General features: G+C 34.9%; 2 protein-coding genes, 1 non-coding gene and 1 pseudogene across 4 annotated transcripts in view; 3 read left to right on the top strand and 1 right to left on the bottom strand.

The window, feature by feature from the left end:
• Positions 1-2573, top strand: part of LOC106311878 (protein SHI RELATED SEQUENCE 5-like) — an 18929-nt gene extending 16356 nt beyond the window's left edge. Inside the window, exons 2-4 of one of the 2 annotated variants that reach the window (XM_013749202.1) lie at positions 1279-1473; positions 1681-2240; positions 2320-2573. In XM_013749202.1, the coding sequence (XP_013604656.1) occupies positions 1328-1473; positions 1681-2240; positions 2320-2525 (912 nt within the window). In that variant the 5' untranslated portion in view covers positions 1279-1327 and the 3' untranslated portion in view covers positions 2526-2573. The remainder of the gene's footprint in view (positions 1-1278; positions 1474-1680; positions 2241-2319) is intronic. The other variant, XM_013749201.1, reaches the window with a different exon arrangement.
• Positions 527-599, top strand: TRNAE-CUC. The gene has a single exon. It is a non-coding gene; the product is annotated as a tRNA-Glu (tRNA).
• A 238-nt stretch (positions 2574-2811) lies between the features above and the next one.
• On the bottom strand, positions 2812-5046 carry LOC106310000 (annotated as a pseudogene).
• Positions 5047-6409: 1363 nt separating this feature from the next.
• On the top strand, positions 6410-9797 carry LOC106312619 (protein ASPARTIC PROTEASE IN GUARD CELL 2-like). The gene is made up of 3 exons (XM_013750205.1): positions 6410-6998; positions 8206-8683; positions 9319-9797. The coding sequence occupies exons 1-3, from the start codon at positions 6540-6542 to the stop codon at positions 9672-9674; spliced, it is 1293 nt and encodes a 430-aa protein (XP_013605659.1). The 5' UTR covers positions 6410-6539; the 3' UTR covers positions 9675-9797.
• Positions 9798-11430: the final 1633 nt, after the last annotated feature.

Below are 11430 nucleotides of genomic sequence, written 5' to 3'. Positions count from 1 at the left end.
TAATTAATTTTAAAACCTATAGTTTTCTACTTTGTTTATCTACGTAAATGTGTGATTGTTTATTACAGTATATGCGATGTTGAATCTGGATAGAAGTATTACACATAAAAACAAAATAGGGTACAAACCTACAAACTATAAGGTTGTTGTCTTGTTGATGTTGAGACTATAACTAAACTAATCTAGAAGTGTGTGTAAGCAAATCAAGGAAAGACTTTTATAATTGATTCTTCAATATCCAAAGACTTGAGAGATAGATAACAAATCTTAATCTTTATTTTACATCACCACTAGTCACTCAAGGCCAAAACTAGCAAACTTTACTTCAGCTTGCAGCAATCAGATTTTAATGTAGTTATTAAATTCAGTTTATTACTGAATATGGGGAATGAAACTGACATTAATAAACAACTACTATATCTTTTTCTCGGCCGATCGAATTCTATTCAAAATCGTAATCCATAACTTCCTTTAAATTCATGATAACTAAATAACTAATTCTATTTCATTTATGACCATCAACAAATCCGTCGTAGTCTAGCTGGTTAGGATACTCGGCTCTCACCCGAGAGACCCGGGTTCGAGTCCCGGCGACGGAGCTTTTTTAGTTATAGAAGTTTAGTGAGGCTGCGTAGTGTGTTATGGTTCTGTAACCTGAGAGTTGGTTCCACTTATAATCTTCTGGTATCTAGCAAATTTTGTATTGCTTCTTTGATCGGCCTATCTACACTAATATTGCGCACCCTTTTCCCCAATGATCCTCCATTCCTCCTGATCATGTTCCTGAAGTCTGAAGATAACCCTACTGGTTGCTACATGACCTGCTTCCAGATGCCCATATAATTGAAGGGTAGTGAATCAATCTAACCAAATTAAAAAAAAAATTATATTTTCCATATCTTCTGTATGATCTTTCATTTCTCATTTTGCATTAATTTGTTTAAATTAGAAGTTTGTCTTTTTGGCAGACAGAATAATACTACTTCACTTTCAGTCTGGCTTCAAAGTCTGAGAAAATTTTGGGATTCTTTTGAGTCTTCAAGCCATTGATTAATGGATTCTCCCACATAGTAGTTCTAATTTTCTCATATTGGGCAACACATAGGAAGATGGTTAGCTGTAACGGAAAGAAATTGAGAGTATAGCATGATTTAGGATGAATAGATGGAGTTACAGAATATGGATGGTACTTATTTAATCAGTACTGTATTGATGCACGTACATTAGAATGTCAGCGGTTGCCTTATTAGTGACCTCCTTAGTTGCGGTAAAGTGGAGGCCCCAATGTCTTGAGGCTGAAATAGTATTTAACCTTCTTCGCTGAGGAATGGGTTGTGTGCTGCTAAGGCATAAGTACCAGTGTTCAATGAATCAAATAGTATTTCAGTTTTCATCTCATATTTTCTTTGTTCAGATTGGTAGTGGCGAGATTCCTGATGAAACCACCCTTGTATGTTCTAGAGGATCAGACAGGTTTGGAGCTCATATTCCCTTTTAAGTCATCTCTTTCACTCTGCAGTTTTTTTCTTTTAAATGCTTCATTGGAGGTTTAGTGTCCTAGAAGTTGCTGCTTAACGCATTTATGACATCCCGTTCTATGTCCCCAAGCTACTGTTTCTTTATTTATCACAAAGAAAGTTCTTTGGTATACGGCTTTTTGTTGTTGGGTTTCCCTTGCAGTGCCCTGGAGTTGCTATCAACCTGCAAGCTAGCGAATCTAACAGTAAAAGCCGAGCTTGGCTGCTGCTTGCTTCACAGGAGTGGAAGGCTAACGATTGATGGATGTGTGCTTCAATGTGAAACAAACCCTTTGGATCATCTCTCATGCCCAATCGTGAGCACTGCTGGAGGAGATGAAGAAGATAACTTGAGCTGCCATGTGGAAGTTAAGGAAACTGTTGTTGAAAAGATTAAGGGAAACAGTGTGACTGGTAAACTTCACGGGGGGGGGGACGTTAACAACAAGTCGTCGAGGAACAGTAATGTTGAAGAGAAAGTATGCAAAGATTGTGGGAACAGAGCAAAGAAAGAGTGTCTGTTCGAAAGGTGTAGGACTTGCTGCAAAAGCAGAGGATACAACTGTGCCACTCACGTGAAGAGCACGTGGGTTCCTTCTTCTCATCGTCGCTCCGTGAGCCGCTCTTCTTCTTCGTCTTCCGACAGGAACAAGAAGCTCAAAATCGATTCTTCCGACAAACCCAAAAGTGTCTTGATCGTTCCGACAACCACTTCTCGCCAAGGTAATGAAAAATTGAAAATCGAAAAAAAAAAACCTTTTTGAATCTGAATTTGGGATTTTATTTTGTGTGGAAACTGTAGAGACAAGCTTCAAGGAAAGATTACCGGGAAAAATCGAAGCTCCGGCGGTTTTTAAACGGACGAGAGTAACAGCGGTAAGCAACAACGAACAAGCAGAGATCGGTTATCAAGCGACTGTAACCATAAGTGGTCATGTCTTCAAAGGCTTTCTTCATTACTATGGTGTTGATCACAACAAATCATTTCTCTGTCTTTCTAATAAATGATGTAACAAGTTCATAGGCCGTTACATTAAAACATTAACCAAGTTATTTTATATAATTAAGGGACCAAAAATCTACTCCCATTTAAATTAGCTGGTGTTTAAGATTTTTGCACACATGCTAAGAAGTTGTTAATTTTTTAATTCATTTTGTTTCTTTTTATATAACCAATTAAAATTAGATAATAGAATATAAATGATCAAAAACACCAAATAACATCAAAGTATTGCAAAAAAAAAAATCTAAAAAATCATTTAAACTGAAACAAAACTAAACCTTAAAATATCAATTAAAATGAAGCAAAAGAGTATAACATAAATGGGTCATTACATTCTTGAGCATTGTCTTTATTTCTGTAATGTGTATACAAATAATATGGATTACTACTAGATGTTTTTTTTTGTTAGCAAATGAGGTTGTTTCCGGGGTCAACACCTAACTGACGACAATATTCAGTGTAGTAACGAACTCTAGCTTGAACTGTGGCTGAGTTGGCTCCGTCGCACTCCAGAGCGTCGTTGATGGCTCGGATTGTTGCACCAAAGCCTAGTGAGATAACAGGCTGAACTCTATTGGTCCAGTACCACAAGGCGGTTTTGAAGGATATGACTGGATCCGTGGCTACTGTTTCTGGTGCGTTGAGACCGTCAAAACCAATCGCGGTTCCAGCTGGCCCGTAGTTGAAATTCCAAGAGAGTTGGATCGGTCCGCGGCCGTAATAGCCTTTGTTGGGATTGCATGGATACTGTGTCGCGTTCTCGTCGCAATAATCCCTTGAGGGTCCGTTTATTTCTTCTATGTAGCAAAAATCTGAAACAAACAATCAAAGTTGTTCAATCATGCATGCATGTATCATAAAACAAAAATGTATATAAAATGAACCATCAAGTATACTTACGTCCAGTTTCATGCGTGACATGGGCAAAGAAGGCTGCGATCTCACGCCTAGAATCATCGACCGAACCAATCCTAGCGAAACGGGAATATGACTCTAAGGCCTCAAGAAAAGCTCATCGGCTGTAAAATCCATTACTAGCGCAACTAGACTCAATTTGGTCGATGATTCCATTGAAGAATTCTTGTGTGACAATTTCATCAACCGAGACACCGTTTGCAGGAGGAGGGGCAAAACAAGGCTCTTGTTGACAACCTACACCACAATAGTCTGAAGTGCTACCGCAGAAACCGAACTGACTACAACACAGGTCTGGCGAACAACCACAGTTTTGAGCCTTTGTTGTGGTATAGAATGTTTGTATAACTAATAGAATGGTTACTATAAGGATGGGTTTAGAAATAGCGTGAGTCAACATTTTGATTTTTGTTTGGAGAATGGTGGAAGAAGTAATGGTGTTATGCCTAAATATAGTGAAATGATGTATGAAAAGTGAAATGATGTATGAAAAGTCGTAATGTAAATGTGTGAACGTGCTCGGGCCACTGATATTACCTTCTCAACTCATAATAAGAGAGGGCCGAACAGTCTGAAGAAGTCGTCTCCTGTGCGATGGAGATGTTTACCTGACCTTTACATTCTTCATAGTTGACTTTTTCTATTCAACGACTTTGCAAAAAAAGTGTTTCTGTTCACATTCTAGAACAGAAAGTCAGCGATTCAAGAAAATTCTAGGCCCATCCTAAATGAATAGATCGAATATAGCGAGGCTAGTGAGATCATTTTAAAAAGAAGACAAAGGCCCCAACCAATATCTTATGTATTAAAATTTTCCAAAAAGATTTCTAGTCATCGGCTCCTGTTCTTTCTTTTTAATCAACAGCCTACTGTTCTTTCTTTTTAATCAACAGCCATAGTTTTCTTTTGTCATTTGGTTATTCATTGGATGAACAAAATCTCCCACAAGTTGCTAGACATGGCACTTGCAGGGAAAGTCCTGCTTTTGTGTCTGTTTTCTGTATCTTCATGAGGCTGAATTGAAGCTTCTCAATCTTGACTAGCACTAGAGAAGTTAAGGTTTTAGATAATATTAATCAGACATAAATTAAGGTTTTAGATGGTCTAATCTAACCAGAAACTTAGGACAGGAACTGAGAACAGAGTGACAAACCTACACTTAACAGAGGTGAAAGAACTTACATTCACTTCTTAAAACCTCCCCTGCAGTTTGTGTCAGAAGAATGTCTCCGAGCTTTGCATAAAGCGTTTTCTGTTCCTCATCTCCTAGACTCCTCGATATCTGCAGGTAGAAGACAATCAAAGATGAAGATACATACGTACAATCTCTTCATATGACCTTGAGTGAGTGATATGATATGACTCTTACATCTCGACAGTATCCTGATGATAAACTCTCTTCCTGCAACTGAATCCTCCAAAATCACACTATCCACACACGAATTTCTCCAATAACACTTTAATTTTAGATTTTTCTCCAAATCTATTTTGTTTTTATAACAAATCAACTCTAAGAAAAAGAAATGATGTTGGTTGGATTGGTAATATCTCTCTCTTTGGTCTTTTTCTCTTTTTCTGTGTTAGAAATCCCCAAATCAATTTTGTTGGAAGAATCTTAGAAATGGCGTCAATTTTTTTGGTAAAGACAATTGTTTTTTATTTAAATTGAATTCGAGTTTATAAATTACAGACTGTAAAAATCAATTAAACCTAATTATATAGTTCTCACCATAATGTTTTTTATTTGTAAATGTGGTATGGATTAACATAAAATTTATAAATTTATTGACATATTATCGTACTTAAGATATGTTTTCGACCATATTACACTATAGTTAGTGTAGGCGGCAAACTTTTTTCTTAATTTTGAAACGAGAATGAATCATTGATTGACAGCACTATAGAGTGGAAAAGAGGCCAGTGTGAGATGTAACCCACCACATGGTGATAACTGATAACTAATGAGTATTGCGTAGTTTGATACATTCCATATTAAGCAACAAAACATAATGCATTTATTTCGATACATCACTAGCCCTTACTCACGTGATTGATTCCCTTTGACATTTCTTCAAGAATACACTATCAAACTCATTTTCTCGGATCTCTTCTTAAGCAAGACTGCTCCACACATTCCTATGAATTTGGATAACTCCTTAGAATTGTTTCTAACCAAATAAATATGAATAACTATCAAAAATCTAGCATCGTTTACCAAATCTTTTAAGCTTTTGGATGCTTTTAAACGTTCTGATAAATGGTTATCTCTATTGTGTAATACTGTAATGTTTTAGTCTGTTATCGTTTTTTTTTCCAAGCAAAAATTTTAAAAATATTTATCGATTTGAGATTATCACAGGATATTACGGTCTCTACGGGGTCAAAAATGCAATCAAGAATACTTCGATGCTTTAGCATGTGAGAGCTGGCCTTCAATGTCACGTTATGTGACTAAATTTTAGTTGTCCAACATGGTTACAGAAGTTTTATCAACGCATTCAAGGTTCGTCTCGAATTCGATGTTATCTTTTTTTTTCTGAAAAATTATCTCATTAGTTTTTTGTTGTTGTAGTTTATGTTTATTATCCAGGAGGATGAGTAATTGTCTCTTGTTATTGTATCTAAAAAGTTAAAGTTTCAACGAAAATAAGTTGTGTTCCAAAAAAAAATACTAAAATCGGTTTCTAGCATGTTATACATCATTAAAATTGTTACAATAATAACATGTTTGATTCAATTTTTATATAGGTTTAGAAAATATATAAATAAATCTGTTATTAAACTATTATTAAAGCCTTTTCCAATGCACTACTAATTTATGGTATTTTAGAAAATTAACTAATATTAAACTATCAGTGCACAAAACAATTGAATAATACACAAAGCAAACTACAAATTACAACTCCTTAGTAATGAGATATTTAGAGGACCTGGAAAAATCAGAAAGAAAAAAGGAGATGGGATACAGTCTGTTCTCTCAAGTAAACCCACTCTTCATTTTTTAATTCTTATTACTTTCTACACACTCAGTCATCATTCACTATATAAACACTCACAAGTCACAAACACTAAAACCCACAAAGATCAAAATAAGATCTAAGAAAATGAGAATCCAACTCCTCTTTTTATTCATCTCTCTCTTAATCTTGAACTCTGAATCACTAAACTGCAATGGAAATAGCCCACAAGGCCACCCCTCAGATCTAAGAGTGTTCCACATTGACAGTCCTTGCTCTCCATACAAACAACCAAACACTGTCTCATGGGAAAGCACACTTACTAAAGACAATGCTCGTCTCCAGTACTTGTCAAGCCTCGCCGTTGGTAAGAAACCTTGGGTCCCAATCGCCTCGGGACGTTCCATCGTTCAGAGCCCGACTTACATCGTGAGGGCTAACATTGGGACACCGGCCCAGCCCATGCTCGTGGCTCTTGACACTAGCAATGACGTTACTTGGGTTCCTTGTTCTGCTTGCGTTGGTTGTGCTTCCTCTGTTCTCTTTGACCCTTCAAAGTCAAGCTCTTCTCGCACTGTTCAATGCGAAGCTTCCCAATGTAAACAGGTAATGAGTTATTGTATTATATACTCTTGGGATAGATTAGATGCATAGCCTTTTGCGGATGGACGTAAATTCTTCAAATCAGAACGGTAACGATACTCTGAAACAGAACAAACCGAAATGAATAATCAAACTTTAACTCCATTTGTTTTAAAACTATATCATATTTTTTTGGTATAAAAATATCTATATCATATTTTAGTTATGAATGTATCATTTCTATGATTATTTGTTTTCACAATGTTAAACTAATATAAATTAATAAATACAATTATTATTTTAAAATTATAATTTATCATTATTAACTAATAAAAATCATAGAAAACAGAAAATGTTTTGTTAAAAAGAAGTAAATATACAAAATGTTTTAGTCGTTAAACTAATATAAATTAATAAATACAATTATTATTTTAAAATTATAATTTATCATTATTAACTAATAAAAATCATAGAAAACAGAAAATGTTTTGTTAAAAAGAAGTAAATATACAAAATGTTTTAGTCAAAAAAAAAAAAATATATATATATATATATATATATATATATACAAAATGCAATTTACAGCAGTATACATATATAATGCAACTTACAAAATATGTATATATACAAAATGCACTTCGTTGTACTATATGCTAATTGTTTTTTTGTAAACTTAATTTACTGATTGTATTATTCAAAACCAAACCATATTTAAACCGTAATATTGATACCGAACCAAAAGAGTAAATCGATTCTTACTAGGCTATTATTTTGGGATCACCAGAACTATTGTTGACAATAACTTGTTCAGGTTTGTGAGAAAATTCATGTAACTTTAAATCATTTCCCCCACTCATCGAGATTCGAACTTTGAGACTCTTTCGTTGAAGAAATGAATTTTAAAAGTAAAGAAGTCTAGCTAGTCACGGGCCCTATGTACCACTTATAACAAAAATCAGTTCTAGCTAGTCACGGGTATTGTATATACAGTATTAAGATTCGTTAACTTTATAAACTGTACCAACTAGCAGGGCACATTTTACTGTATGATATATATTTTTTGTCGTCACGCTGGTTAGTGTTTGCTAAAAGACTGTTCATTTACAAATTAAAGAACGTAACCCATTTAACAATGCATTCATAACATGTTTTTTATCGAAATACGTTGTAAAGTAGTACGATAGTACGAATATTGACACAAATATTAATTTGATAAAACTGCTTTTTGCAGGCTCCAAATCCAACGTGCACGGTGAGCAAATCATGTGGCTTCAATATGACTTACGGTGGATCAACCATCACAGCATCTCTGACACAAGATACGCTAACATTAGCCAATGACGCCATCCCAGGCTACACTTTTGGGTGCATCAACAAAGCCACCGGAACATCGTTGCCAGCGCAAGGACTCATGGGTTTAGGTCGTGGTCCATTGTCTTTAATCTCACAGACGCAAAACCTTTACAAGTCTACATTTTCGTATTGCTTGCCTAATAGTAAGTCAAGCAGTTTCTCCGGAACGTTAAGATTAGGCCCTAAGTTTCAACCAGTTAGGATCAAGACCACTCCATTGTTAAAGAACCCAAGGAGATCATCGCTTTACTATGTTAACATGGTTGGGATTCGTGTTGGTAATAAAATTGTGGATATTCCTCCAAGTGCACTTGCCTTTAACCCGGCCACAGGAGCTGGCACCATCTTTGACTCCGGTATTGACTTCTCAATCCTCTCTTTATTATTTTATTTGTTGTGATCTGAAATAAAGAACAAAATCATATAATCTTAGGGCCGGGAGGCTGGTACCTTCCACTCCACCTTGTGATGGGTTTGTTTAACTCTCATTAAGTAAAATTGTATATGTTAAACAAAAAATGATCTCACCTAATCGTAAATACTGTTAAACATGCCTAGTAACTAGAACTCTTGAATTACCTAGTAGAAATCTAAAGGGGTCAGTTTCAAAAAAAAAAAAAAAAAATCTAAAGGGTTCAATTTCACTAAGTGAATTTTATATATTAAACAAAAATATGATCTCACCTAGTTGTAAATATAGTGGCTAAAAGTTCTTGGATCAGCCACTATTATTGTGGCTATAGAAATTTCTTTTCACAAAACGTGGTTATACAAAGAATTCACTATAGAAATTTTGTCCATAGGTACAGACATTTTTGTATAGCCACAGGTTTTCGATGATTCTAGAGAAATTTTATACTAGTGAATTTCTGTTGGATTAAGTCTATTTTATAACAAAATTTAATTTAAAATAGTTCCCTATCCATAACTTCTAGATATTCAATAAAAAAGTATATTGTTAAACAAAAACACTTACAATGTACCTATGCAGGGACGGTCTACACGAGGCTAGTGGAACCAGCTTACGTTGCCGTGAGAAATGAGTTCAGGCGACGGGTCAAGAACGCCAACGCAACATCACTCGGAGGTTTCGACACTTGTTACTCCGGCTCCGTCGTGTTCCCATCGGTCACGTTTATGTTCGCGGGAATGAACGTGACTCTGCCTCCGGACAATCTTCTCATCCACAGCTCCTCCGGTAGCACAAGCTGTCTCGCCATGGCCGCAGCTCCGAACAACGTAAACTCCGTCCTTAACGTCATTGCTAGCATGCAGCAACAGAACCACCGTGTCCTCATCGACCTTCCCAATTCCAGGCTCGGCATTTCACGTGAAACATGCACCTAATTTAATCTGTGCGTGAGAATGTGTTTTGTTTTTGGGTTGATTCCGTGTTATCTATCTATCGCTTTTTAGACTTCTTGAATTTGAAAACATTATACATTAAAGATATTTCGTATTATCTTTCTACTCTAAATTTTCATTTGCTATTCTCTGTTACAACTACAAGTGTTGCATTCACTTCTGACACAAGTGAAAGTAAAGTGTGGTCCTCAATGATGCAAGTGACTAATGAAGAGGTCAGAGATTGACATGCAAACACAAAGCAACAAAAGTTTCAACTGAATTTTCATATAGTGGTGTACTCAACCATAGTTTATTAGATTGGTCAACTGGTTATGATTGATTTTATATAAGTTAACATCTTCATTCAAACATTAAGATGTACGTAATATATATATATATATATATATATCAGATTCTTGTAGGAAATAAAACTGAAACACACATTTTTGAAGATCTCAACTTAAGCATCTTAAGCAATATTCACGCGCATACCTTCCAGCAACACATGGGAATTAGATACAAGTTAAGACATGTGCTATAATGAGAAAGCTAGCATTGTTTGTTAGATCAATAACCCGAAAATCTCATAAATATTTGCAAGATACTATGTACACTTTCAAGTTATAATAAGTAGAACACCGAATATAGGATCTTCCAGAGAAGAAAAAGAGTGAAAGATAGAAAGGATGAGAGAGCGACACGAGTAAACCCCACTACCATTTGTCCCATACCATCTCTCTCTCTCTCTCCATCTCTCTTTTGATAAATGGGTTTTGCGGTTTGGCTTGACATCAACGCTAACAGCCAGACTGACTCCACCATACATACACCCAAAAGAAAAAGCAAATAAAAAGTAAAGATTTTGGATGAATAAAAGCATAAAATATTAAAAAAATTCGATATAAAATCATTATCAGCAACCCTTTTGACAAAAAAAAAAGATACAAAAGTTTAACACTTTTATTTGTTGGTAAAAGAAAAAGAAACCCTATTTGAAGTTGACAAATAAACAAGAAAGTAAAACCTATTTTCAATGGTTTGCCCACTTTCATATGCTTGGATTTATTCTATCCCACATTATTGTGGCGGGTTGTTCCACTAATTTATGTGAAGCAAGTGTAACTCAATTGATATTTCTATGGAGAAAAAAAAAACAGATTTGCAACTAAAAAGAAGAGAGAATTTGCTAGATGTCTAAGATTGCAAAATAAATTAAGAGCATGTAATTGATTTTGACATAATGTAATAATTAACATTTATGTCATTTATTATCTAGTTCTACGATTTCTTCGTGTAATCATCCAGTGACTTTGTGTTGTTAGAGATGATGTGGCCAAAAAAATATATGGTGAATAAGATATTTAAATATGATGTCAACAAAATGAGATGTGGCTAAAATTTAGTGCACATTATTGACAACGACAGTGTTAAAATCATCGACATCACTGTTTTTTTACATCTAATTAGTAAATTTATATTGTATAATCAGTAAATTATAAATCAAATATAACTTATAACTGTTTTACTATATATTTAAAATTTATCAGCCATATTATGGAACATACATATTAAATCCTACCCCACCCACTTAAATATTAAACCCTAGACAAACCCTCTAGTTACTAAATCTAAACTCAAATATAATCTTAATCATATGTTGCAAGTGTACAATTTTATCTCAGTGACATAGTACAACACCCAAGATGCGGTAAGAACTATACATAATAAACCCACATAAAATCACTGACTACTATAC

This window comes from Brassica oleracea, chromosome C8, assembly GCF_000695525.1.
Source record: "Brassica oleracea var. oleracea cultivar TO1000 chromosome C8, BOL, whole genome shotgun sequence".
Lineage (NCBI taxonomy): Eukaryota > Viridiplantae > Streptophyta > Magnoliopsida > Brassicales > Brassicaceae > Brassica > Brassica oleracea.
The sequence above is the reverse complement of the archived record's forward strand: the minus strand, read 5'-3'. Positions and strand labels throughout refer to the sequence as shown.